General features: G+C 35.6%; 5 protein-coding genes across 9 annotated transcripts in view; 3 read left to right on the top strand and 2 right to left on the bottom strand.

Annotated features, from left to right (window-relative positions):
* Positions 1–65: 65 nt before the first annotated feature.
* LOC106627314 (SAP30-binding protein) lies at positions 66–1,334 on the bottom strand. The gene is made up of 3 exons (XM_014247389.3): positions 1,090–1,334; positions 307–1,019; positions 66–246 (listed from the first exon to the last, which is right to left on the bottom strand). The coding sequence occupies exons 1-3, from the start codon at positions 1,192–1,194 to the stop codon at positions 117–119; spliced, it is 948 nt and encodes a 315-aa protein (XP_014102864.2). The 5' UTR covers positions 1,195–1,334; the 3' UTR covers positions 66–116.
* A 211-nt stretch (positions 1,335–1,545) lies between these two features.
* On the top strand, positions 1,546–3,965 carry Cog6 (conserved oligomeric Golgi complex subunit 6). Its single transcript, XM_014247379.3, has 5 exons — positions 1,546–1,808; positions 1,858–2,489; positions 2,554–2,774; positions 2,842–3,002; positions 3,060–3,965. Exons 1-5 carry the CDS (start codon positions 1,719–1,721, stop codon positions 3,840–3,842), a joined length of 1,887 nt encoding a protein of 628 aa, XP_014102854.1. The 5' UTR covers positions 1,546–1,718; the 3' UTR covers positions 3,843–3,965.
* Positions 3,966–4,047: 82 nt separating this feature from the next.
* The window catches only part of Corin (corin serine peptidase), a 44,140-nt gene continuing 21,244 nt past the window's right edge, over positions 4,048–26,943 (top strand). For 4 of the 5 annotated variants that reach the window (XM_036367556.2, XM_070108546.1, XM_070108547.1 and 1 more), the window contains exon 1: positions 4,048–4,526. The gene's annotated coding sequence lies outside the window, so the exon portion shown is untranslated. Of the gene's footprint in view, positions 4,527–14,652; positions 16,643–26,943 lie in introns of those variants that run through there. The other variant, XM_036367555.2, reaches the window with a different exon arrangement.
* On the bottom strand, positions 4,933–8,181 carry Mad1 (Mitotic arrest-deficient 1). The gene is made up of 9 exons (XM_014247367.3): positions 7,834–8,181; positions 7,638–7,768; positions 7,223–7,570; positions 6,968–7,162; positions 6,519–6,908; positions 6,282–6,438; positions 5,828–6,225; positions 5,511–5,764; positions 4,933–5,398 (listed from the first exon to the last, which is right to left on the bottom strand). Exons 1-9 carry the CDS (start codon positions 7,955–7,957, stop codon positions 5,188–5,190), a joined length of 2,208 nt encoding a protein of 735 aa, XP_014102842.1. The 5' UTR covers positions 7,958–8,181; the 3' UTR covers positions 4,933–5,187.
* Uba4 (Ubiquitin-like activating enzyme 4) lies at positions 8,490–10,109 on the top strand. Its single transcript, XM_014236145.3, has one exon. It carries the CDS (start codon positions 8,591–8,593, stop codon positions 9,953–9,955), a length of 1,365 nt encoding a protein of 454 aa, XP_014091620.2. The 5' UTR covers positions 8,490–8,590; the 3' UTR covers positions 9,956–10,109.

Below are 26,943 nucleotides of genomic sequence, written 5' to 3'. Positions count from 1 at the left end.
CCCTGAGTTGTGAAGTAGAAAAACATTTGTTTACCATAAATTAAATTTAAATAGTTGTTTCAAAATAAGTTTTTAAAAGGTTTTATTTACTCAATCTTGATTTTTATTATTTTATTTTAAACTGCGGGTTTCTTCGGCAGAGAACCAAAAGCCGATATTACAGTACCTTTGGTACCAGTAACAGTGGTGGTTAGTGTTGGCGGAATAGGTTTAACGGCTGCAGCTGGTTGATCCCACTTTGATTTTCTAAAAAAATTTAATCATGTCATTAATTCTATTGAGCTTAATTTCTGACTATATATTTACCGTCTCTTAGCTTCTTCTTCGACTTTTCGGGCTAAAGCCGTTGCTTGTTCAATTTTATCTGTGTCCTTGCGCTCCTTTTGTCGCTTGAGCATTCCATTTTTTTGAATACGGGCCAATTCCTCATAGTAACTTTCAGGACCCCATTGTAATGGATCATACATTTCAGGTGGATAATTGGTTCCAAACTCATTTATGTCGCAATATTGTATCAGTTTTTCATATATACTTGGATTACGAAATTCCTTGCGGCCCTGTATAACACGGTTCATGTCCATATTGGTTGTTTCCATCTTGTCATATAAATGCTTTATTTTATCAACTAATTCAGCTGAAGGCTTTGCTTTAGGCTCTGGAGGTAATGAAAATCCATAGTGTGCATATTTACTGAGCTTATCAACTTTTTTTGGAGATTTTGTTTCATTGGCCAATTCATTATTCTCGTCAACTTCCATTTGCACACTGTTTGTGGTTTCTCTTGATGTTTGTGCATTACTATGTGAACTAGTTTCATCGTGGTCACTTTCTTCTTCTGAGTGATTACTTGATTCCGATGATGTACTTTCGTCTTCATCATCATCCGATATTACTGTGTCATCCTGATAACTAACTAAACGCCGCACCGACTTCTTACGTTTTCTGCGTTTATTTTCTTTTTGATTAGGCGAATTTTCTATTTTTTCTTCCTTTGGACTTGGTTGTTTTGGAATAATAACCTATAGGATGGGAAAAAATTAACATGAAACCTACACAAACAAATTTTGCATAGACAGTTTCCTGTTTTACCTGAGATGCTTGCGAATTCGACGAATCTGGACTGTCCTCTTCCACTTCGCCCTCATTTTCAGAATCCGTGTACTGTGCAGTTAGGCTTTGTAAAGCTTTGCTCATTTTTAACTTCTAATGAAATAATGCTGCTCTGAATTCTATTTATGATAGATAGGATGAAAAAGTTTGTTTTCTTATGAAGCCGATCAAAAAATCAGCTGTCGAGCATTCATTCATCACCCTACTCTGAACAACCCCTTCTGGCTTCACTGAACAACACTCCGTATGACGTTTTTAGACGGAGCATGAAATGGGTTGAAATGAAAATAACTGCACTGTGAATAGCAAAGTAAATCGGTTTAAGTTTTTTTTTGAGTATCTTCTAATCATTACTTTGATAATATTAATTAAACTATAATACTCATTTATATACATATTTTCTGTCTGCAAAATATATTATGATTGAGATACTATTTTGTTTCATTCAATGTTTGAATGTGTGTACAAGTATGTACATAATTAAAAGTCAACATCACTAACAGCTGTTATAACGGGTACTGGAGGAAAACTTCATTGACGTTGCATTTCTTAACTACTACTACCATTATTAGTTTTATATTTTTTAAAGTAAAAGTATATCGTTAATAATGATTACCTCTACTGAAGATGCCCAAAATGAGGATAGAATACAAAAACGTGTAAATAAAATACTTGAAACAAGGTTGGAAACCGATAAAGTAAGTAAATATTATTTTCGCAAACAAAAATAAAAATTTTCGTCAACAGGATACCTTGGATGCTTTGAGTAATCTCTCAAATTTCTTCCTTGAAAACACTCTACAAAATAGGCGAAATCTTCGCAGTGAAATCGAGCGTCGCACTGTTGGTATAAATGAGAGTTTTCTCCAAGCTTTTCGGGAAGTAAAACATACCCTTGACACAGTATGCGAAGACTTAGACGCTATGGCAAAATCCGTGCAGACTATGAAATACAATTTGGAATCTTCTAAAGCGTTAACACATGACTTGATAAGCCAAACGAATTCGTTGCAAACTGAACGTGAACATCTACAAGTGGACCAACAAATAGCAGAAGCTTTTCTAGCGCGCTTCCAACTAACTGTGCCAGAACATCAAATTTTATATGGCACCACAAAAGACGCACAAATCGTTCCTGAATTTTTCACTGTCCTTAATCGCGTACAAAGCATTCATGCCGATTGCCGCGTACTAATGCAATGTGGCTATCAAACGGCTGCTTTAGAAATTATGGAAGAGATGACGTTACATCAAGAGGGCGCCTTTGAACGACTATATCGATGGACACAGAATCACTGTCGAAACTTGGAAAATAATGAGATCGGCTCTTTGGTCGTTGAGGCAATGAGCAGACTTCAAGATCGACCAGTTCTTTTCAAGTATATATAGCATAAGTTTTAAAAAAAGTTATAATACTAAAGTTATACATAATTTTTCATTTAGGTATGTTGTTGATGAATACGCTATTGTTCGGCGGGCCGTGCTGGTTCGACTCTTTATCGAAGCTTTGACCGAAGGTGGCGCCAATGGTAGTCTAAAGCCTATTGAATTACATGCCCATGATCCCAAACGTTATATAGGCGACATGTTTGCCTGGTTGCACCAAGCGATACCGAATGAGAAAGAAAACTTATCGATGCTCATAAAAAAGTGTGATAAAAATGGTTGTGACAAACGTGCCATTTTTTTATTGACTGTATAAAATGAAATAATTTTTTCCATTAACTGCAGATTTGTCGGAGCAAACACAGACCGCACTAGCCTACATAGCCGATGGAGTTTGTCACCCCTTGAAAGTGCGTGTAGAAACAATACTGACATCAGAAAAGGACACCATCGTTTTGTTTGCTATTTCCAACCTGCTACGATTTTACCAGCAAATTATTAAACAGGTTAATTCTATGACTCATATTGATTTTTGATATGACTACGTTTTATCGCTCATTTAGGTCGTTAAAGGTGGAACACTCGAGCAAACGCTAATTGATTTGCAAAAGTCTAGTGAAGAGATATATTTGAATTCTCTCTCCAATCAAGTGCGTAGCATTTTGCAAAGACCAGCAAGTGCCAACTTAGGCATTGAACCACCGCAGCGAGATTTGATACCACCAATGAGTGTGGGACGCCTACTAAATATGCTCAAAGAAATACTATCGGTGGCAACGATGGTTGACGGTCGGCAAACTGATATTACGAAGATCGTATCCTGCGTTATCGATCCTTTATTGCAGTCCGTGCAAGAGTCTGCCTCACACTTACCCACAATCGACATGGCAGTATACCTATTAAATTGTCTCTATCACATGCAAAGTTCGCTCGCAGTTTATGAATACATGGACGAGCGTGTAGAGCGTCTACAGGCACAATCAGATGCTCAAATTGACACACTAATTTCGGAACAAGCATCATCTCTGGTAGCCAATTTAAATTTGGGGCCCATTTACACCATACTACAGAATAACCACACCAAGATTGAGGCAAATCTTTTAAAAATATTCATGAATAAAATGGATGCCTTCTTGGAAATGCCAGAGATGCTGCTTCTGCCACAAGTGCAGTTGCTAATGTCCAGCGCGCATCGCAATGCAGTCCGAAAGCGAGCATTCAGTGTAATCGTTGCCATATACAAGCAAATCTACGACCGCGTTCATGATCCAGCCAATGGGTTTGAACACCCAGATGCTGTTTTTAGTAAAACTCCCGATCAGGTTGGTAAGATATTGGCTGTTTAGTGTATTCCTGCCGTACCGCATCATTATTAAGTATTTTTAACGCTTTAACAATATTAATATAAAATATCTACTACATATTTGTGAATGCAGAGTTTTACTGAATATAACGGCTTAATCTCTCTATTTTTACTTTGATTTTGCAATTATTCAAAGTAAATCACAGACTCATATACGTGCACCCATGCATGAGTAAAAACATACAAATGTAGATTAGTTATACTCATTCACGTACGTACATATGTATATAAAAACAAATACGTATGTAAATCGATTGTAAGTGGCACACGCCTTCATGTCGGTCGCCTAAGATTGAGTAAACTTAATTTTTTTTTTTTTTATTGTCGCTTTGTTATTATTTTGTTATTGTGCTTTTCCTTTGGGCTAGTGTGGACAACAATGGCGCAAATAAGAATCGAATGACGAAGCGAAGGCGAACGCAAAAGTGCTGCCGAAATAAAGAGGCTGTGTGTGGCTGTCCCTTAACTATTAGTATAATTGTTACTTTGTTAGCCGACGCCGGTCCATAACGCGCTCGATAAAATTCTTCGCATTCGCGACACGTTCTTATCATTGCAGAAAAGAAGATAAACATTAAACTAGAAGAATTTGTGTTGTTTTTCCGCTCCACCAAAAATATACTATGAGACTGATTGCGCAAACCTAATTGAATTTTAATGATCTTGTGTAAGTAAAAAAATATGCAGTCTCTAAGCAGTGTTTTTTTAAGAATTCTTTATATTTGAAGTATGTACACACAGCTTCTTGTTTTTTCACGGCTGATGACGTGCGAATATCTATTTTTAAAGTTTTTTTTTATATGTTAACTGAATTTTGGTTTTGCGCGATAAAACGAGGAAGTGTGATTTCGGATTGTTTATAGGCGCCCCAAGTGAAATTGAGAATGGAATGTGTGCCTGGCTAGGAAATTATTTAAACGCTAGTCAGTTCGCGCTGTTGCTACTTTTGTAGAAGTAGGCAGTCACTTATATTTGTGTGCTTAAGTTTGTTAATAGTTGATGCAAGAGCAGCAAAGTTAGATTACGTTACGGATATAATCCAACCTAAATGATTCGCTTTGACAACCAAATACAACGTTTGCACACGAGCATTTAGCTTGGCTAGAGCCAAACAAATTATTATTATTAAATACACATAAGATGCATTACATAGCAAAAATAAATTGCCGAAAAATAATTATGTATATATATGTACGTATGTATGTATGTAAGTTATATTGTTTCGACGCCTTGCAACTTGGGCTCCTTCATGTGATTTCATGTGATAGGCTGTAAAGTGTTGCGTGAGTGGGTATTATTGTTTTGATGACAGTTCAATCGCATGTGCTTTACGACATGGTCATCGTAGATCGTTGGAATAGTTCGAGCGTTAAAGCACTCAAAAATGCCGGTAACGATTTATTACCCACTAACTGGCTCTCTATAAATGGTTTTAGGGTTATTGAATAGGGAGTCTCGAGCATGTCTAAAGCATTATTCGATTCATTCAAACGGAAGTTGAGATAATCATCAGGGCTTTCTGCATACATACTGGATAGCCTAAATTGATAACAAAAAGAAAAATTAAATTACAAATGTGAGTTATAAAAAAAAGTCCGTTCTAGGCAAATAAATTAAGTTCAGAATCATTCATATAGTTTCAGCCACTCACTTGTAGTTTGTGTTTAGTCCTAATCTGTCAACTCGATAGCCAAAGAGTAAATAACAGACTTCCCGAAATTCCATACTTGCGGATTTATAGACCTCCTTCATCTTCTTCATTTTAGAATTGGTAGCTTCAAGTTCGGCGCGCAATTGATTCATTTCTTTGATATTGATGGTCATATTTGTTGTCTCATTCATACGCGCCTGTGTGACTTCGTTGTCTTCCTCCAATTTCTTATTGCGTCGCTTTAAGCGTTCGATCTGAATTTCATTTGTAAGTATTAAAATAAGAGTAGATAATAATCAAAGGCTATATTTATTTACCTCCGCCTGTAATTTTTCAATTAAATTATTGGAGTTTTCGTATGCCTCGGCCGCGGGGTTTTGCGCCAAATGCACCACTTTGAATTTGCCCACATTGAAGTCACCTTTCAAGCAACGATGTTCCAGTTCTAGTTCCAATTCCTCTTTACGACGTCTCAAACGCTCATTTTCTAATCTCATCGTATCCAATTCTTTCTTTGTATGTTCATAGGTTTCAGTGCTGATAACATTTTCAATAGACTGATCGGCAACGGGTAGTTGTTTGGCGTTGGTCAACTCTTTTTCCAAATTGGAGCACATGTCTTTGTAGCCTACCAAAGTTTTCTCTAACATATCCAATCTTGAACGCAGTTGTACATCGCCATTACCACTATCTACAGCATGATTGGCGTTGGAGACTGGAAAAGTCGGACATATTTAATTTTGTATTTTGTATATTTATTGTGATTCTTACATGTGAGATCCTTTTCGAAGTTTTCCAGCAGTTGTTTGTAACAATCACGTTCTTTAGATACCAAAAACAATTTGCGCTGTATGCGTTCCTTGAAATTTTTATGCCTTTTCAGCGCCACGTTGAGTTCTTCTATGTTCTTAACATAAATTTCACATTTCTAAAAGTATAAAATTCGTTGAGTTTAGTAGATTCTCTTTGGAATAGGAAATTTAAAAATCACGCCTTATACGAGTTTACCTGTTTATAATCAAGTAAGTCAGATCTGATGGACTTAGTTTCAGATTGTGTGCTTCGTTTTTCGCTTATCATGATTATGTCGTTTTGTAGTAACTGCTCAATTCGTGATCGCAGAGCCATCGGGCTAACCAACATGTTAGGCAGACAATGGTCCTGTGCAACTTTAACCCAGTCTTTGAGCTCTTGTTCCATATGTGAGAGTTTTACTTGGAGAGCCACGGCCTCATTGCGGCCACCCTCCTCACGTGCTAAACGAGTCTTCAAATCATGCACTTGCTCCTCTAATAACAGTTTGTTACCAAGCAATTCCTGTAGATTTTTGTTATTTGTGCGTAAACGTTCCAGTTCTTTATCCATGTCTGGTATGCTCAGTAAACGGATTTGTGATTTCTAACGTAAAAAATTTATAATAAAAAATCTATAATTGAAAATCAACATTTTGTTATTACCTTTGTTATTTCTTTCCAATCTTCATAAGACGCTATTTGGTACTCCAATTCTTTAATGCGTGAGTTGGCTACTTCCAGTTCTTGCTGTTCTTTTTCATGTTCTGTTTTGAGAGTTTCGTAAGACGATGAATGTTGTTTGTACTCTTTGAGGACGCTTTTTAAATTAGTCATTTCATCGGTTAATAATTGCAACTCCTAAAAATGAAAATTTTTTGATGATTTTGAGGGTATATTAAACTATATATTCATATTTACCATTTCTAGTTTATCTGTATGTCGGCGATATTCGCTTAATTCATTCTCCATGCTATTTTGTATTTGCCGTGAGTGATCTTCAGTTTCTAATTTATCTCTTTGAAGTTTATGCAATTCCTCTTCATATCGATGTTTTAGTTGTGTTAGTTCCCGCTGAGTCCGCAAAAGTTCTTGCTTGGCGCCATGTTCACGTTTGCGCACAACTTGCAAATGCTTCTCGACATCCTGAACTTTATTAGCGGAGAAGTCACACTGTTTCTTCAACTCCATTACTTTACTCTCATAAAGCGTTTCTACTTCGGCCCTTAGTTTATGTTGTCGCTCTATTTCTGTCTTTAACTTAGAAATCTATTGAAAATTAGAATGAAATAATTCAAATTATACAGAACTTATATGTGGTGCTCAGCAATCTTACTCGCGACTTGGCTTCAATTAAATCAGCTTTAATTCTACGTGTTTCCCAAGGACTCGGTGGAATACTGCTTACAGATGCATTGCTATCGTCACAACTGATATTAGAGTTATCGTGGCGTCGTTTCTTGGGTACTGTAATGAGCTCTTTTAATATAGTAAATATATCCTAATAATTTATATTATATATTTTTACTCACAAGTACCAGAATCATTCAAGGACTCGGTTAGATATTCGAAACTAAGTTTTTTTGGCGCTGAATGTGTTATACTGTCATTAAATTTCTCCATTATTTTATCAAAATTTGACTTAATGTTCTCCATTTTAGCAACTGCGGCTTATTTTACGCGTTCCGCAGAAGTTCTTTTTTTTATATACACTATTAGGATTAGCTGTATTTATGTTTTGTTTAAATTTAAAAAGTATATGAACGTATTTTAGTATTTTTTTAGTTCTTGGCAAATATCGCAATAAATTGATCAAAACACCAAATATTGTAGTATTCACAAATTTTAGACAAGCCGCTTTAGTTTTGTTAAATGTCTATTCGCTTGAGTAGTAAAAAATCTGACGTTTCGTTTATATTGACATTCGTGTTTTGCTTTTTGACATTTGTCATTTACCCTATGCTTAGGAATATATCATAGAGAACGTAGATTCTATATTTCCCGCATAAGGATTTTTTGTAGCCTAAACCTTAAACGTTATTGTAAAATAATTTCAAGACTTTACATTATGACTATATTGACTCATAGTTAAATTATAACAATTAAACTTCATTATTAGTTATAGCAAAAGTAATTTTTAATCAAATTGTTTCGCTAACTTCACGAAAACGTAAATATGGCAACCTTATTGCCATAATTAACAAATGTTTTTGTTCCTGTTTGCCTTATCAATAATAAAGTTTTGGTCAAGTGCTTGTGATAATTTTAAAATAGTGTTTATGTTATAAAATGGCAGCTGATCCGGAAAATGTTGCAATTGAATTGGCAAACTTGAGTGAGGAGATTCGCAGTCTCCGTCTAAAATTGGCGGACAAAACACGCCAACTTCAAGATTTGCAGGTAGCTCAACGTGCAAATGCAGCAGATAATGTGGCCAGCGAAGGAGCATCTAATAGTATTTTCACACCTCGAGTTAACGATTTAACAAATGATGAAATAGAGCGTTACAGCCGTCAACTGATACTCCCTGATTTTGGCGTTATTGCACAAACAAAGCTGAGAGACTCTTCATTTCTTATTGTAGGAATGGGCGGACTAGGTTGCCCAGCAGCGCAATACCTTATTGCTGCGGGAAGTGGTCGCTTGGGCTTAATTGACTATGATACAGTTGATCGGAGCAATTTACATAGACAAACATTGCATAATGAGAGAACTATTGGTTTGCCGAAAGTAGAATCAGCGAAACGTGCTTTAGAGCAAATTAATCCCAACTGCAAAATCGATTTGCACAAACTAATGTTGGACAGCAGTTTCGCGCTAGATATTATTAAGCAGTATGATGTGATTTTGGATTGTACAGATAATGTTGTAACACGCTACTTGCTAAACGATGCATGCGTACTTTTAAATAAGCCTTTGGTGTCGGGCAGTGCTTTGCAATTCGATGGCCAGCTAACTGTTTACCATTATGGCGATACATGCCCATGTTACAGATGTATCTTTCCTGTGCCACCTCCTCCACATGCCGTAACAAACTGCGGAGACGGTGGTGTAATGGGTGCTATCACTGGAGTAATTGGTTCTATGCAGGCCTTGGAAGCAATTAAAGTTGCCACTGGTGTGGGTGAAACACTTGCAGGAAAACTACTAATCTTCGATGGTATAAATGGTATATTTAGAAATATAAAGCTACGTCGCAGGAGTAGTGATTGCAAAGTATGCTCAGAGAATCCAATGATTACTCAACTAATCGACTATGAACATTTCTGCAGCATGCACGCTTCTGACGATAATCAACCACTTCAGCTGATTCCATCAGAGGAACGTATAGATGTGTGTCAGTATATCGATATGCGATCGCAACCTCATCTTCTAATTGATGTGAGACCACAAAACGAGTTCGAGATCTGTCGTCTGCCGTCCTCTGTTAATGTGCCTCTGAAGGAAATTTTAGACAATAAATTTATAGAACGATTTCCTAATGAATTAGCTGATGAAAAACTGCCGATAATTGTACTTTGCCGAAGAGGCAACGACTCCCAAATAGCCGTTCAACACATGTGCAACAAGTTTCCATCTCATACGATACGTGATATTGTTGGTGGCCTTTATGCTTGGCATTACAGAATAGATAAAGAGTTTCCAATATATTAATACTATTATTAAGCATATCGTATGTGTATATAAATTGTGCATACTATTCTTATTATTGTTACGCCCTTGAATGTAATATCGTCGCGCCAATGTATGAGATATTATAAAAAATAATTTGTATTTTGAAAAAATAAAGACATGTATTGTAAATACTATTTTGCATAAAAAATCTTAGTAAAAGTTTAGTTAGTTAGTTTTTTGGCTCCTTGTTGCTGCTGCTGGTTTTTGCCTAAATGTTATGAGTCGCAATACATTTAGTGATGCCCAATTGAGGAGCAAAGGCGAAAATAAATGCTCTCTATAAATAATGGAAAATATATAAAATATATACATAACATAGGTATAATACGGCAGTAGATGTAAGCGTAAACTTCTCCTACTATCGTTTTTAATCGCAGCAAAAGTGGAGAAAACATCGCTACATAGTTGCATAATATCAATTTTAGGAAATCCCCATTAAGTCATTCTGCAGTGTTAGCTTATTACAATTGGTTGACTATTCTCAACTTTGCTTTTTGAAAAATTCCATTTACTATGAGTAGTTGTTAATGGAAGTTACTCAAATACTTTGCGTGTTTATAACTTCTGAACATAAGCACTTGCTTTGGGGTGGCAGCAAATTATTACATTACAAACACGGTGGAGTTCGAAACGACGAAATTATGAGTGCGAATACGCTTAAGTTGAGTGGTTTATGTTGGGAATGCGAGGGTGTGCGAAAGTAGTGTGGTGGCGATTATGACTTGTTGACTTGCAGAGACTAATCGTAATTTCCCAGTAACCCTTCTACGGCATTTTTATTGCTTAACTTAAAATGAATCGCATTGGATCATCGTTTGCCAAAAAAATTAAAACAAGACTAAAAAATGTGCCAAGAATTCGAGTTTGTTTACATTTTCGTACGTTTCTTCATTTGCGTTTCTCATCTATATGAATGTATTTATAAACACATACATATGTACATATGTATGTATGTAATTGATTCATATGTATGAACATACACATATTTGTGAACGTACTTGCGTTACTGGCTATAGCCGTTCAATCAACCACGGCTCAACTTTCATTATCCATTTGGCAAGACAAGTGAATTATTCTCCTATTGGAGTCAACTAGTGGAAGTTTCATTTAAGCAATTAACAGTTTCAGTGAAAAGTTTTTTTGCCTTATGTGCGGAGATTTAATACTTCAAACAAAATCCGTTAGCACTGTGCTGATAAGTGGCTATAATAAATTAAAGAATACAACAGAGTTTAAACTGAGCATTCATTTATATTTCGATTTTAAAATTGTAAGTGAATTTTTCCTAAGAAAAGTTTATTTTTAAAAAACAATAATTAAAATATTAAATCTGCTGATTTGAACATTTTAAAGAAATTATAATTGCATGGTCACCCTCTTCCAATATAATGAAATTGTTATTGAAATTCGTTTAGTATATCGGTATACGGATTATAATTATTTCTGTCGTTCTGATTGACTTTATACCAAAGATGTTGGTTAGTAATAGATATACTCCTATAAACTGATGTGAGAATATTTCGCTTAGAGTAACGTGATTCGGAATCAAAATGAAGATATTCACCCAGGACTTTAATTATGCATATACTATTTTCTGTGAAATCAATTGAAATTTGGAATATAAAACAGGACATTTTAATGAAAGTTTAGCTCAATTTCACATACTTGTAAGAGTATAGAGTATACTTCCCTCTTTATTTCTTATTTTAATTTTATTTCTTTTTTGGGGCTGAAAATCTCTCATTATTTCGAAAATAAATTTATTTTTTTAATAATAATTTATAAATTATATAAGAAACACTATTAAGGATTTAATGTATGTTACTTAAATCCGGCGTTTTATCCGAGTGCAATTAATTTGTAGTTCCCAATTTCAACTTAAGTAACTGTTAAAATTATGGGAAAATATTTTTTTTGTAAACGCTTTTCAACCACCCTCGTATATCGAAAGAAAGCCTTGTCATTTGCTGTTTTGGTTGTCATATCGTATGAGTAACCTAAGCGGTTCTACCATATTTCGTTATTCATACGCCTAGTTGAACCATTGAACAGAGTATATTAACTGAATCAAGCTCAGGTTTTCAGATATCGATCTGAAATTTTGCACACGTCCTTTTCACCACAAGTAGCTGCTCATTTGTCGGAACCGTCGATATCGGACCACTATAGCATATAGCTGCCATACAAACTAAATGATTAAACTCATATCCTGGTATGGAAAACTTTTTTATTTGATTAGAATTCTTCTTGAAATTTGGCACGGATTATTGTTAAAGGCAATAATCGAATCTCCGTAGAAATTGTTCAGATCGTACTACTATAGCAAATACATAAGTATGTATGTGGCTGCCACATAAACTGATCGATTGAAATCAAGTTCTTTATAAAATCTTTTGTATATTTGTATTATAGCTTCGGTTCTTTTCTTGTTTTTAATTAAGAAAGGTAAATGTGACGAAATGCCAAAATAGCTGATAAATTTGATTTCCATATGTTACATAACTGTATTAACTATAAATAGTGTTTTTAGTAATGATATTGCGAACACGATAGAAGAAATTTCAAGCCACAAATTACTCGTCTTTCACGGAATGCACGAGGAACACAAGCATAGAGTTCAAAACTCAACATATAAATGCGTGTTTACCTTGGATTTTCTCATTTAATATTGGTAAATATATTTACGAGGGAAATGTCTGCAAACTTTCTCTGCATACATATTACATATGAGTATGTATGTAGAGCTGCTCATACCAGTACACTTCCATCCTCCAAACCATGTATTATGCAAGTAGTACGATGTGCGCCTTAAAAGAGTTTCAAGTAATAAAAAAATGAAATAACGTAAAATAAAATAAAATGGTGGAATAGTGGGCAAGCAGAACAAACGTAAAAGCGGATGTGTTTGCTCATAGCCCAGAAAAAGTAGCAACAATGGCACCAAGCGCCTGGGGCCTACCATGTATGTGCAGTGTGTGGCAAGTGTACATTATGACCAGCTGCTTACTGAAGACGAGGTTGTTGCTATTGTCACTGTTGTGACAGTGTCTGCTATTGCTACTGCTATCTCCATACAAGAATACCTACAAGCACACACACTCTCGCATGGGGGCTCGCACATACAGCAATGTGTTAAAAATGTTGCAAGTGTTGTTGTTTTGACGTAGACACTGTCACTGCTGCAAATATATACTAAATACTTATTGTCAGTACTTGGCAATAAACTTGCAACTTGTAGCTGCCTCTGGGCCATCGCATTGCTAATCGGACCGACAACGGTGCGTGGCATGAATTTGGTTACTTGCCGAGCATCAGCGTATTCACAGCCTGCGATTTGGCAACGACACATTTGTGCACATGAAGGCGCTAGGAAGTGCAGTGAGTTTCGGACATTCATTTTCGCTGCGATTCGCCTCAGTTGCCGTGCGTTACCAGCACCAGCCTCGGCAGTTATGTAGTGTCTGTAATAGATCATTGGTATAGCCTGAGCAGCTGTAACGACATTTAGTGTCACCTGGCTGGCATACAACAACAAATATATGTAAATACATATATATATGCTCGGGCTAGCATACGAAATAGTTAAAACAAAAATTACACAAGGGCTCAACAATAACCGAACCACCGAACCTTTCGCTTTCATTTCATGAGAGCGAGGTGAATAAAAAGTTTACAGCGGATGTAACTTCTTTACTCGCATTGTTCTCTCTTACTCTCTTTGTCTCCCAGGTTCGCTTGCGAGTTCATTATAATTGATTTTTTATTTACAAACATACATGCACATAAATGTAACTTAACCCCCAAAGTCGCGTTCAGGCTCAACCGAGTTATTACTTAAGAGGGCAAATAGGGTTAACTCGTGTAAAAAAAAACACATTTTTGTGATTGTTTTTTTGATGAAACAGTTGAAATCTATTTATTAAAACTACCATTATAGTTGACATTTGGAAATATTTGTATGGGGAAATATTAAAAAATACGGCAATGGCAGTAATTATTCGAAAGTGTCTCCGAAAAAAAGGGTTGCGGCATTCCTCATAACTCGGCGGTGGATCATACGAAATCGTAAAGTCAAGATACATTCGTTAGATAATAGTTTTCCCAGGTACAATTTGAATTGAGACCCGTTATTTTAGCCCAGGTGAAACATTTCCTCTCAAAGAACGTAAAATGAACAGAAATACGGGAATATTCAAAACTAAGTTATAAGAACTTGACAAATGAGCACATTCTTGGGGAGAAAATCACGTGTGCAATATTTCAGATCTGCAACGCAAAATGTAAAAGACTAGTATGCGTAAAATATTGTAATAGAATTATTCCGTGTTGAAAACAGGAGATCAAAATAATAAAACTCGATTTTTTTATGGTCCAAAAGTTCATGAAATCACATTAGTTCTAAACCAGAAAGTTTTCCTGCCAACTCATGTTGCCTGTGCATAAACATTTACAAGCAGACGCTTGTCTTGTAAGAGAGCACATGAAGAGAATACCAATAGTTAAGAGCCATCAGCTGTGTAGAAAGTCACCACAGTCATGTTAAATGAGGGCGATGAAAGCAACTGATAGCAGCAGCTTGCAGGACAAATGAGCAACGATTGTTCTATCCAGGCAACTGTAAATGGTAAAAACTACAACGATAACGTAAAATCAGTTGCAGTGCGTAGGCGGTTGTCGTAGACGTCGTAGCCAAACACGTGCACGGCTAGTTCGTGTCCTAAAGCAGCATCTAAAGCTGTAGCTTTTTGCTTTTGGTCAAAAGCCTTTTATTGAATCTTTTTGCTATTGGTGAAAAACTACACACTGGTATTACTACGAATACTATAAATACTGCCGTTACTATTATAACGTAACAAATAACAGTTGTAGTTAGCGTGAAGCAAAAACGAAATGGAAACACAACTGCAAGATAATGTCGAGTCGCTGATGAGCTTCGCTAATTCTAATTGAAGTTAATAACTTCTGAATTTCTCTACTATATGAGGGCTTTACGAAGGGTGTGGAACACACTGAAGTGCGTGTGCGTGTGTGTGTTAAATCATGGCAGTAAATTTGGAAAGTTTTGAACTTGTACCAGGGCTCACGGAATTGGCGGCAATGATTGTGGAATGTCAAGTGGAACGAAATAAAAAAAAACTGTTTTAAAATTATTAGTTTCTAATGGAAAATTTCAAAAACGGTTTGCATTTAGTTACCGTTCCAAAACACCACGCGTTGGAAACTAATTAATATGCGAGACTGAATATTGAATAGTGTAACGAAAGTGAATATTTTTTGGTATTTGCAAGTAAATTGCATGGAAATTTCGACAAGCAGTTTGGAGCATATAAAAATAAAATGTCAATTTACGTTAAGAACAGAAATTTGAATAAAACAAGTAAAAAGTAGCTGAGTTGTAACGCTGACAATAATTTATGATAATAATTAAAATATATATAGGTTATTTATAAATATACCGACATATAAACACATTAATATGCACACATATATGCTTGCATATAATTGAGAAGTTATTTTGGAGATATCAGTATGTATTAATTCAAAGAAATTCCCAAAAATTTAGATTGCAAATTAAATAAACGTTGCCTAAGTTAAAAGTATATGTTCCATACATTTTCGATAAAGGGCGCAGGAAAGCGTCTGCGTGCGTATGATTTAATGAAAAGTAACCAAAACTTTTCGAGCTAAAAGTACCACTTTGTGTATAGAAAAGCAAACAGGCAGCCAAAATCAACGAAACTTGTAAAAAGAAACATAATATATTTGTAAAGCACAAAAACAGAAACACACAGTGAAGCATAAATCATAAAAAGGGAACAATTCAAATAAATGTAAAAAGTAATTACCGATTTTCAAGTATAAAGCATGGCAAGTACTGCATGGCTCCCACAGGTATATAAGTAAGTAATTTATGTTCCTAAGACTCAGTTTGATATTAAAAAAAACAACGTAAAATTGATGAAGAAATAACTTTGAACCGAAATGAACTTTGGCAGCATTTGCAGGAGTGCAAGTATTTGTCTTCATATTTGTGTGTTTAAGTAATAAAAATTGGTATCCTCCCACAAACGAAAACGCCCGGCAGGATAAAACGTTCCGACGCGCATACAATAACACAAACAAAAGCGCATGCAAATACAAGTTGAGATAGCCTGCTGAAACTCCATACCAGCAATCAGCGCCAACGCCACACACAGCCAAAGTGACAAAAACTGACTGAAGTATCCGAGCACGGGCCTTAATACCCAGTGCACGCGCTGTGCCGGCATAAATACTTAAAGCCTCACCGACACGCACACGCAGCGACATTGTGGCAGCATCAGCGCTAAAATTGTACAAACCAATACTCTAACAGTGTGAACTTGTCGCGCTTTGCGATAGTGTGCGCACCAAGCCACACACACACCGTAGTGTGTCAACAGCAACTGACAACAGACAATCGACAACCGCCAACAACGAGCCTCAGTAGCTGCAGTAACCGACAGAACAGCCGCAGCAGCAGCTCCAGCAGTTCCAGCGCCGCAAATAGCATTAGAAGCCGAAGATAAGAACGAAGAAAAGGCGAACGACGGCCACAGCAGAGCCGCGGAACACCGGAACAGCGAGTGCGCCGAGGGGCAGCAGCAGGAGTCGCACTGACGGTGCCGAAATAAAACACGAACACATGTACGTATGTATGTATATATCAGTGTATTTGTGTATGCATATTTGTGTGTGTATGTGTGTGTCAAATAGATGCTTTTGCTGTTCTAAACAATCTAAGTGTGATATACAACTTGGTGTGTGTGTTGGTGTGCGTATATGTAGGTGCCTACTACATCACCTTGCGAGTTGGCCAGAGGCCTAACTGCTCACACTATACCATTTGTACCAACACCTACTTCAAAACTCGACGAGCTGTACGTACGCACATGTATTCGGCGCGTTTGGTTGTGTGAGACGTTGTTCGCGCGCCTACTTTTGTTGACGCAGCGTAGATTTGCTACTTTTACGCACTTTTCTTTCGTTTACAGCGACTTTCCGTTGCTTTTTGTGCCTGTCTACACACATACATACACACTGTATGCTAGAACCTACATATACATGGGCGAACAATAACAACAACATGCGGCCAAAAGCAGACGCACGAAAAGCAGCAATGACAACAGGAAAAATAATGGCGAGGAAATAGCAACAACCTCAAAAATGGTGGCAAGCATTTGAATGCGCGGACAGGCAACACAAACGCACACTTACACAAGTGGTGGAGTTTTTCGGTTGATGAAGTGGGGCAGAATGCTGTCACCGAGAGAATACAGTTATTAGTTAAACAGCTTGAGAAAATATAGAAAATCAAATCAACGTTAGAAACACCACAAAAACACCAAAAATGTAAAATTAAAATATCTTGGAATCGATGTCTCTTTTGAAGAGCGTTAGAAGTCGTTTGCCGCTTCTCTTGTTTTGTCGGCTTACATTTTCCCTTTAGCATTTCTTTTAGTTGTTTTGCGATTACTAAATATTTGCATATCGTTCGCAGCGTGTGTCTATATTTGGTGCATATGTGAAAGCGTAAATCATACATAAGTATTTTGGTAGACACTTGTAGTAAGCGATTTGCCGACTTCGTGGATTTAGCAAATGAAAGAAACCAGTGATCCATCTACAGTGATACTTGCCTGAGGTACACCAGTGCCGAGTGTAGGGAAAGATAAGACGCAGAATTATCCGAAATTTTAACAATATCTTTTACATTATTAAGACAAACAAAATTCAAATTTAAAAAGAACGCAAACTTACTTTATAAATTTCAAGTAAGAAAGAGGTAACTTCAACATTTTATACTCTCTTAATTTGCAAAGATTCAAGCCAGAGGCATAACTTCAGGTTTTGGAAGTACTAAATTTTCAGCTAAATTTTTATATTATAAGAAGAAAACATCAACAAAATAATCGGAAGTCATTATATTAGATATGAGGTCACACAGAGACGTTTTAAAGTCAGCAGTTGGAAAGTCAAAATTGATGGAAACCACTCTATCGTGAATATTATGGCTTGGGGACACAGACACTGACCAATATATTCGGCAGAAAGTCTGCTAGAATAACGAAAATCATTATATATGTAGCATATGGGGTTTGATGTAATTTGTAAACCGTTACTACACATTTTCTGCATTAAACTATAGTGTAACCAATATTATACGTTCACTTAATTGTGCTAAGATATCTTACATATTGGCCGATATACGCTATAAACTTAACATGATGTTTGATATTTCTTATTTAGGATATTTCCATATTAGGTATATGGGGGCTAAAGGTAGTGTCGGTTCGCATTTATACATTTTTGACACAAGGGCACTTTATTATCGTGAAAAGGTTGTCTTTGAGTTCAAGTAGTTCCTGACTCGTTTTTAAATCAAATCATACTTCTTTTCCGATATATATAACATTGAATTTTTTGTTTTTTTGCGTTAAGTAAGTAAATCTACAACTTTGAAAAAGTGATATTCTTTTTATATGATATTCCGTCCAAAAGAGTTTTTAGCGATTTTTTTCCATAAAAACATTGCTTTAAAAGTTATTCACAATCAAGATCATACATCAGATGATCGGAGCATTCGTACAAGTGATTTATGGTATAAATTTTGTGTTGCTTATACGACATGGTGTACTGTGCGAATACAGTACATTTGATGCGTAGCTTTAAATGCGTACAACTTAAAAAAAAAATGTTTTTATGGAAAAAATCGTGAATTTTGTAGTAGAATATCGTTTTCTTAAAGTTGTGGATTTATTTGATTTGGAGATAAAAATTTATTGCAAAACATCACAAAATTCCATATAAAATATATGGGAGAAGTAAAATGATTTAGGCACGGTTTAAATGTTATATAAAGAGCTTGTATGCGTTGGATCCTTTTAGGTCCCAAGGGCAAAAATTTTAACTCTAATGGGCGTTTGCAAAAAATCAAATTAACTTGGAAAATAACGGACAACTTAATAATACATCTACATACATAAATATTTATAACACATTGGCAGGTGCGGATGCACACACACTATGATATATATAATTGTCATATAATTCAAGAACTGAAGAACCTTTCTCATAGACAAATGATTTTATATTTGATTGTTCTTGTTTTTGAAAGAAAAACTGAAACTGCAAACAGGACTAAGAAAAGTTTGGACGTGACAACTAAAAGCGCTGCAATTTTCAGTACCAACATTGTAGAAAATAATAAAACTTTTTATTTAAGTTATTTCTTTGTAAATCAAGGATCGTAGTTTTATGGTGTCCTAATCTTCGCTTAGAAACATGGCAGTCGCATACTAATCTAAAACAGACAAAAGTTGTTTGAAATTAATTTTTTACATTAGTGTATTCTTTACTATGGTCGGTATTGTCGTAGTCGTACAAAAGGTCTCGTTCTTAACTCTTTACGTAATTGGTATACATTTTGTGTATTTTCTCACTAGTTTGAATTTAGTTCGAAAGTTCTAGTTTCATCTTGTATTTTCTGCTATTTTTTCTGTTTCTCTGCAGGTCGATATATAGACTCATAACGGTACATTATTTGAAACGTCAAAGCAGATTCCAATGCGTAAGTGGGAAGTTATACAAAAATACATACAACTATGTAGGAAGTTTTCGAGGTTTTATAAAAATGTTATTGAAACTTTAGCTGAATAATAAATGTGTTTACCAAAATCATACGATTCGGTTATTACATCCTCATTGGTTTGGGGAATTCATAATTTTTTGAGGAGAGCATTTATTTTTGAAATATTTCTAATGATTGACTGAAGACATTGAAGATGTTACAATTCCAAATGTCATATAGTTTCTCTATCCGTAAGGGTTTCTACAAAAAGTAACGGTGAGGAGCGTTGGCATGGAACGTAACAGAGGGAGGCAGACAAATCATTACGTTTTCTATTCGATTTACAATACTTCTCTGTATAATGTGACATTTTTGCGGATAATGAGTGGTGCAATTGGAAACTTTTAGTTCTCAAAGCGATATCCTCAATATTTCCCTTGAATTTTCAATTCACCACACTCGGCTAACTAATAAAAGGTTTTATGCGCGTGTGCCTCTATATATGCCCATATCTGCTACTACATTTTTGAATGCAACACGGAGAGGAAATTCAGGTGCGATTACAAAAAAGCAATATTTTCACTATTATTTCTCAAAGCAATTACCAAGCATTGCAGAGCCATCAACACCAGTTATTTACGCAGTTTTGTTGTTACCAATAAAATGTCTATTTTCTATCTTCATGTCGTCCCCCTCATTGAGTATAGTTGTGCGTATGTGTGTGCTTGCTGCATGTGACTATCCCTATCCTACAACTGCATATTTTGCAATAGTTGCTGCAAAAGTAGGTCACTCCTGTTTGCCTTTTGTCACCCGGGCCAACGAATGCCAAGGCTTAAGCACTAAAGAGGGGTGCCGTAGTTGGAAGAAAGCGACCAGAAGTAAACGAGCGTGAAATCCCGGTAAATAAATAAAAACCGTTAAACGCGCGCTTGCAAAATACTCATGCAGCACGTGGCATGTGCATCCAATGCCTCAAACGAAAGGGGCTGACACATCTTCCACACAAATATGTACTTTGAAGCGTACACATACAGACAGGTAAGTATGTCGCATAGCTGTGTGCATCGGTTGAATAAATATTTATCGATTTCTATGCAGCGATGTTTTAATTAATGCAGCATCACACCAACTAGCACAGAAGCGCAACCGGCGATAGCTCCTCGCCTGTCAAAGCAAGTGTTGGTATCAAAAATGAAATTAAAATCCAAACTCGATAGGAAATTAAGTTCTAGTCTCTTGGCATGTGTTTATTGATTATGAGAGACTTAATCAAGACTATAAATGGTGAGAAAATCAAGAGGATTGCTGAGTTGACTTTTAATTACTTACTAAACTCTACGTTGTCGACAGATTTTCAAGTTTCGATCAAAAGGATGCTAAGCAAAATAAATTCAAGCTTAGCATTAGTGATTTGAAAAAAAGTAAAAAGTTCTATCTTTCGAATGTGACTAACAGTTAGCTTATGACTTAGAAAAACCATCGTACTGAAGTTACTAATCCAGACAAGTTCCATATTCCTATAAATTTTCGTAATTGGTGATGGCGGCGAACAATTTTTCATGTATGCTGTTGCGTATTAAGTGAAATAAATTTTTAAATCAAATCCAATAGACACTTCTTTAGTGTAGTCCCCCACTGTATGGTGGATCTTACCATCATCGCTGTGTACTTGCCTTATACTCGCTCAAACAGCCTCCTAATTTAACCACCTAGAGATTTCAGCAATCATCTCTCCCCGCTAATTTATAGGTGGATCTATTCTTAAGGGAAATACTTTGGGGGAAATTAGAAAAAACAGGAAAAAACGTTAACTCCGGTTGCACCCAAACTATAATACACTTTACAAATACTAAGATTCCTTACAAGAACTAGATTTTAATCGTCAGTTCCATGCCAAATTTCGAAAAAAGAAAATATCTCTTCAAATGAAAAATTTGCCCATATAAGCACTTCATTCCGATCGTTCAGTTTGTATGACAGCCATATGCTACAGTCGTCCGATCGGTTCTTCTTCGGTATCTCAAAAACTATGGAACTAGTTCGCGTATTTACTATTTTATAGGGTTTTTGACGTTTCCTTTTGGGTGTTACAAGCCTCGTGGGAAACTTAATAGAACCTGTTCAGAGTATACAAATTCAATTCATTACAAATTCAGTTTATCTTTAAATGCGTTTTTCTCAAAACAACAGTTTTCAAGTTTAATTGAGTAGTTACTCGAAAACAAACGAGTGAAACACGATAGTTTGAACAAAATTGTGCGTAGAATTCAAATATTTTTTCTAAATTGCGTCATTTGTACAGATGATAGCTTTTAACAATTGATACACCATTTCTTTTAATTCCCAAAAATTTACTTTTTTAAGCTGTCACACTAAGTGTGCCCTTTAATAAACCGGCCCTCGGCCAGCGTAATAATTATTTGCGACAATTAATTTAAGTTTTCTCGGGGTCTTCGATCATTCTTGTATAGTTTGAGTGAAAGCCTTGTTCCACTCTAACATATTCTTAGATAACAAGCAATTCTCCTTCTTCTCCTTAATTGTAGCGGTTTTATTTTCGAATAAAGAATCTGAATCTGTCAAACGTTACAATTATTATATTAAAAGGGCCCTCACAACATTAGAATGAACCAGAAAGATATATAGCAACCTATGTAAAAAAGGCTTCCATACCCCGGCAAGAGCCGCCATTTCAATCTAACGCAATGCGCGAACATTCATTAGTAGCTACTTACGGTACATACTATACTTGCATTTATGACTGTATTTTCTTTTTGTTTTCGTTTTCATTTTCCCCTGCAAACAACGTATTCGATGTGTGTAACCAGCAAAGTCGACATTATTGCAATGTGTGCATTCCACTAAAGTTTCATTTTCCACAAAAATTTGATGCATTCTTTTCCCACATCAGCTGCAACATGGACTTGTGATATTGATTTTATGGAATGGGCTGAAAATCCAAATGCCAACAATCAGCAGAATTCTTCAGCGGTAATAGGAAATGCTTTGCATTCACATGCATTCACCATCCAAGCGCTGATGAGACGCATTGATTCATAACTGCGAAAGTGTAGTGCATATATAATATAAATATTTGGTGCATTAGCCAGTAAATGGATGAACGCAGTCAGGAGCCTACAGACAACAAGTAATGCATCGTCAGCGCCATTTGCATTGTTGTATTGAGTTCTGTACTTTGTGTACTTTGCCTAAGCGTACTTAGCGTTTGGCCATCTCCATTCGACTTTGGTGAATGTCTGTGTCCTCTTGTTATGCAATATGAGAGGGAGTATTATGATTTACATACCATGGAATAGATAAACAAACTTAGGAAATTCATTTCAATGTACTGAGCTTATTTGCTCGTCGAGATTTTTTCAACCGCAGAAGTTCTGAGTGCTATCTTAGCAAGCTAAGTCATTTTAGTCACTTCCATATAACTGAATATGATCATTCGTATATGCGCATACTTACTTGGGCTGCATTTATAGATACTGAATACTCAGCAATTCTCAGTCACAAACACAACAATGCAAATATAAACAAATTTGGATTTATACTCCTTCGTTCGTTGCTTATTGGAAATTTGCATTGCTTCAGCGGAGCGCCACACTCCACACGACTGCGGTTAGCTTTGCAAGGGTTTACCAATTTAGCCCAGCTTCCTTTCAATAGTCATCCGTTTGTTGGTATTTTTTTTTGTTGTGTTCTGTATTTCAATTTTCGCTTTAATGATAAGTTTCCTCTAGCGTTAACATAGTTGGAGTTGCCACTTCGGCCTAATCGAACGGAAAGTAGTATCATAATGGCAATTATTTTTGATGCTCCGTATGTCAGCTAACTCTTTTTATATCCTGTATAAATATATAAGTAGACAAAGCTGTTAAAATAAGAGCTCTCTTTCTCCAAAATTCAGTAGTGAACCTTCCATATGACCTGCTTTGGCTCTGACAACTTAGTCGCCAGGATAACCGCTTTAAAACCTTGAAAGCGTAAGTTTAACATGATATTTTGTTTTTTGAAAACTTTCTGCACGCTAAACTTGTTTTATTCGTAAAGACTCCTCTCGTCAAGTAGATCGTGGTAAACTTGATATAACCTGTTCAGGGTCTCAAAATATCTCTTAGGATTTGTAAACAAGATAATTTGAGAGCAATGTTTTCGATGTATCTCTATTCCTTATATCAACTCTCTGAGTTTTTGCACACTTTCTCTCTACTATAAAATCAAGAAAACGGAGCTATTACCTGCACTGTTTGTCCATTACTCGTTATTTTACACTTCCATTAGAAAATATTCCACTTTAATGTAAACAAAAGTATAGGGCACCAAAGAATTTTCAATGGTCTAAAATTCCATTACTAAGAAACATTTAGATATTTGTTGCTTTAGTTAATGAAGCCCATCCAGAGTTCGCACATATGTACATCCATATAATATGTATAAGTATAGATATAGAAATGAAAAAGACATTGATAGCACAATAATCTGCATGACTACATATTGCCTGCTGCAGCAGGGTTGAGAGGATATTCATTTCCACTTCAATTTCAGTGGTCTCTTCTGTGAATTCTTCCGCCCATCAGTTTTGTACGACTATCTCGTTTCCGGTTTGATATGTTTGGCATCGTTTTCATTTTCAGTGCGCGTCAACAATCTGAAAGGCATTCTTTACAAACTCTCCCCATATATTGGCCAACGCGCATCCATTTAGCAAAAGTGACACTGCGGCAATGTTGAATGTGTACAATATGTTTGTTGCTACAACAAACAGATATGAGTTCTTTAAGAGACGCGCTCACACATACGCACACAGCGTAGAAGAAGAAATACAAGTATATTTTTCGAAAACTTAAATTTCGGTCTTGTTTTTTACTTTCTTAATTTGTATCAAAAATCGAAAGGGTTAGTGGAAAAAATATGAAAATTAACTCAACTACTGAAGTACTAAAATACAATAATTTACAGTTTAAACAAAGAGATTTACAAAAGTGTTTCTAAAACAAAATGTATTTCATACCATAGATGCTATGTTTAATGTTTATTGCTAAATACTGAAAAAAGGGAAAAGTCATTAAACTTTTAATTTGTTAAATCAAAAGTTAATTAACAATATGAAAAATATATATATTTTCTCAAAGTAAAAGTATTGAACTATAACTCCTGAAAATATCATTAAAAAATCAAAAAGAGTTTTTTAATTATTAATTTTTTAACTAAAAGTAGTAAAAATTTTCAATTAAAAAAATTATTGTTAAAATTAAAATTTAAAAAAACTGAGCAGGGGATTACTTGTTTATGGTGACTACTTTATGAAAATGTGGAAAATGGAGGCTCCACTTGAAGAGACTTTTTACTAATCTGATAACCCGGACTGTCAAAAAACCTACATTTTTACGTATTTTGACATTTAATACAAGCAGATCAAACTTCATACGAACATAAAAATAAGTGGTACCAAACTAGGAATCAAATACTTATCGATTCGGTTAAATAGGCCCGTTCGATTCAAATTTGGCATGTTAAGATGACATTGCTGTAACTTGTGAGGGTTCCTAATTATTATGTACGTTCGCAAGTTTAGTTTAATATATATATATATATATATATTATATAACCTATATATTTATATTATATATATATATATATTTGTTTTGTATAACACATCAGTTATCAATATAGCTATATACTCAATACTCAATATACTTTAATTGCTGTATTTTCCTCGGAGAGAGCAAATACCTGCTGTCAGCTGAGAGCATAAAAACCGATCTGGTGTGTGTAATCAATTATGTCATGACTTACAACATGTTGCACTTTCCACCTCATTATACTTTTCGTTCATTTCCTTCATTGTCGTGCTTGTGTCTGGAAATTGCACACTTTCGTTTTTTCATATTTCCATTGTTTACTTATCACATCATTTCATTTGCCATGCGTCTATGAACTGTGATATAAAGCATTTATTCAACTCGTTTCAACGCAATGCAAAGTATCCTCTTAAAATTCATCAGTTCACACCAGGGATTCATAGTGCTCTATGTTACCAGCTGAAACGGTTGATATGCAACATGGACATGTGCTTGTTTATGCATCTCTGACTATTGTCTGCTTCTTTCATATCATCACAATGCCATTATGAAAACGACAATTACCATTGTGTATGTGTGAGTATAAGTCCTCAACTACATATAAGTGTACAATGATTACATCCTTTTTCTAATTTTCCAGTCATTAACTTTACACCTTAGTTACCACTGTAATGAGATGCAATCCTATCAAATGGGAGAATGAATGCCTCAAAGCAGCCTATTTACATTAGCAGACAAGAGAGTGTATTGTGTATTGTATAAAAATATGTGAAAAAACTCGTCAGAATGTAAAGGAGCAAATGCCTTGAGTACTTGGGTACGCATGCGGGGAAAATATGAGTATTATGTATGTACTCGTATGCGCTTACCTAATTAAAAGGCAGAAGATACACACAGACTAAATAATTTAAAAGTACATTTAGTTCTGGAGAATGTGAGGGCAGTCTGCTTGTAATGGTTTGCAATGCAGAAAGATAAATTTGAGCAGAACTGGCGAAAAGCAAAATAATACAGACTAACGGACAAGACATGAAATAGCTGGTGCATTATGTACAAGTATTTAGAAGGGTCGGCAGCATCGTTAGGACACCAAATCTTTACATCTGTATCATCAGCTGTAAGAAAATGTTATTTGTGACTTACATAACCTGAGTTGAATAGCCAATCACTTAGTCAATAATATACTTACGAGTATACTTAAATTTAGGTGTAATTGTATTTCGATTTCAAATACTTTTACATTGTATAAAAAATCTTTCGCAGCATGCAATCGTTGCTATCCTTTGAAAGTATTGTTACATATTCAACAATGCCCACAATAAATACATATATGTTTGTATGTGTCTGTACATGCTCTTCGTATCCATGCAAATTAAAGCAACACAATATTGTGCAGACATATTTTTTCGAAGTTACATAAACATTTGCCCGCACCGTAAGTAAGTGTGTACCGTGTGCATACCTCCACAGAGATTTTATAGTAGCATATTTGCCTAAACGAGTGTTCGTGCAGAAACAACAAAATGTTCTATTGTCATAATGAAGTTAAAAATCAATAGCAACATTGCTTGGGGATACCTTCAGGCGCAAGCATTCCGAATTTACGCGATATCTCAGACTATTTGAAATATCCTTCAACATGCCGTCAAGCATGCCACCTGTTTATGATTCTGCTGCTACGTGCTGCGTTATCTTGGAATTTTACGCTGCTGCTGTACGCAAATACATACCACAAATACGAGTACTCCTGAGCGCGCAGAAATTCGTATATATTTACAGACGAA

This window comes from Bactrocera oleae, chromosome 4, assembly GCF_042242935.1.
Source record: "Bactrocera oleae isolate idBacOlea1 chromosome 4, idBacOlea1, whole genome shotgun sequence".
Lineage (NCBI taxonomy): Eukaryota > Metazoa > Arthropoda > Insecta > Diptera > Tephritidae > Bactrocera > Bactrocera oleae.
Note: the sequence above shows the minus strand (reverse complement) of the source record. Positions and strands in the feature narration are given on the sequence as shown.

Coding starts and splice junctions, on each gene's coding strand:
- Uba4 (XM_014236145.3), top strand. CDS start 8,591: ATGGCAGCTGATCCGGAAAATGTTGCAATTGAATTGGCAAACTTGAGT.
- Mad1 (XM_014247367.3), bottom strand. CDS start 7,957: ATGGAGAACATTAAGTCAAATTTTGATAAAATAATGGAGAAATTTAAT. Junction 7,571..7,637: donor TAATTGAAGCCAAGTCGCGA/GTAAGATTGCTG, acceptor AATTTTCAATAG/ATTTCTAAGTTAAAGACAGA. Junction 6,226..6,281: donor CTTCGAAAAGGATCTCACAT/GTAAGAATCACA, acceptor CGACTTTTCCAG/TCTCCAACGCCAATCATGCT.
- LOC106627314 (XM_014247389.3), bottom strand. CDS start 1,194: ATGAGCAAAGCTTTACAAAGCCTAACTGCACAGTACACGGATTCTGAA. Junction 1,020..1,089: donor CGAATTCGCAAGCATCTCAG/GTAAAACAGGAA, acceptor CCCATCCTATAG/GTTATTATTCCAAAACAACC. Junction 247..306: donor GAAGAAGAAGCTAAGAGACG/GTAAATATATAG, acceptor AAATTTTTTTAG/AAAATCAAAGTGGGATCAAC.
- Cog6 (XM_014247379.3), top strand. CDS start 1,719: ATGATTACCTCTACTGAAGATGCCCAAAATGAGGATAGAATACAAAAA. Junction 1,809..1,857: donor CAAGGTTGGAAACCGATAAA/GTAAGTAAATAT, acceptor TTTCGTCAACAG/GATACCTTGGATGCTTTGAG. Junction 3,003..3,059: donor ACCAGCAAATTATTAAACAG/GTTAATTCTATG, acceptor TCGCTCATTTAG/GTCGTTAAAGGTGGAACACT.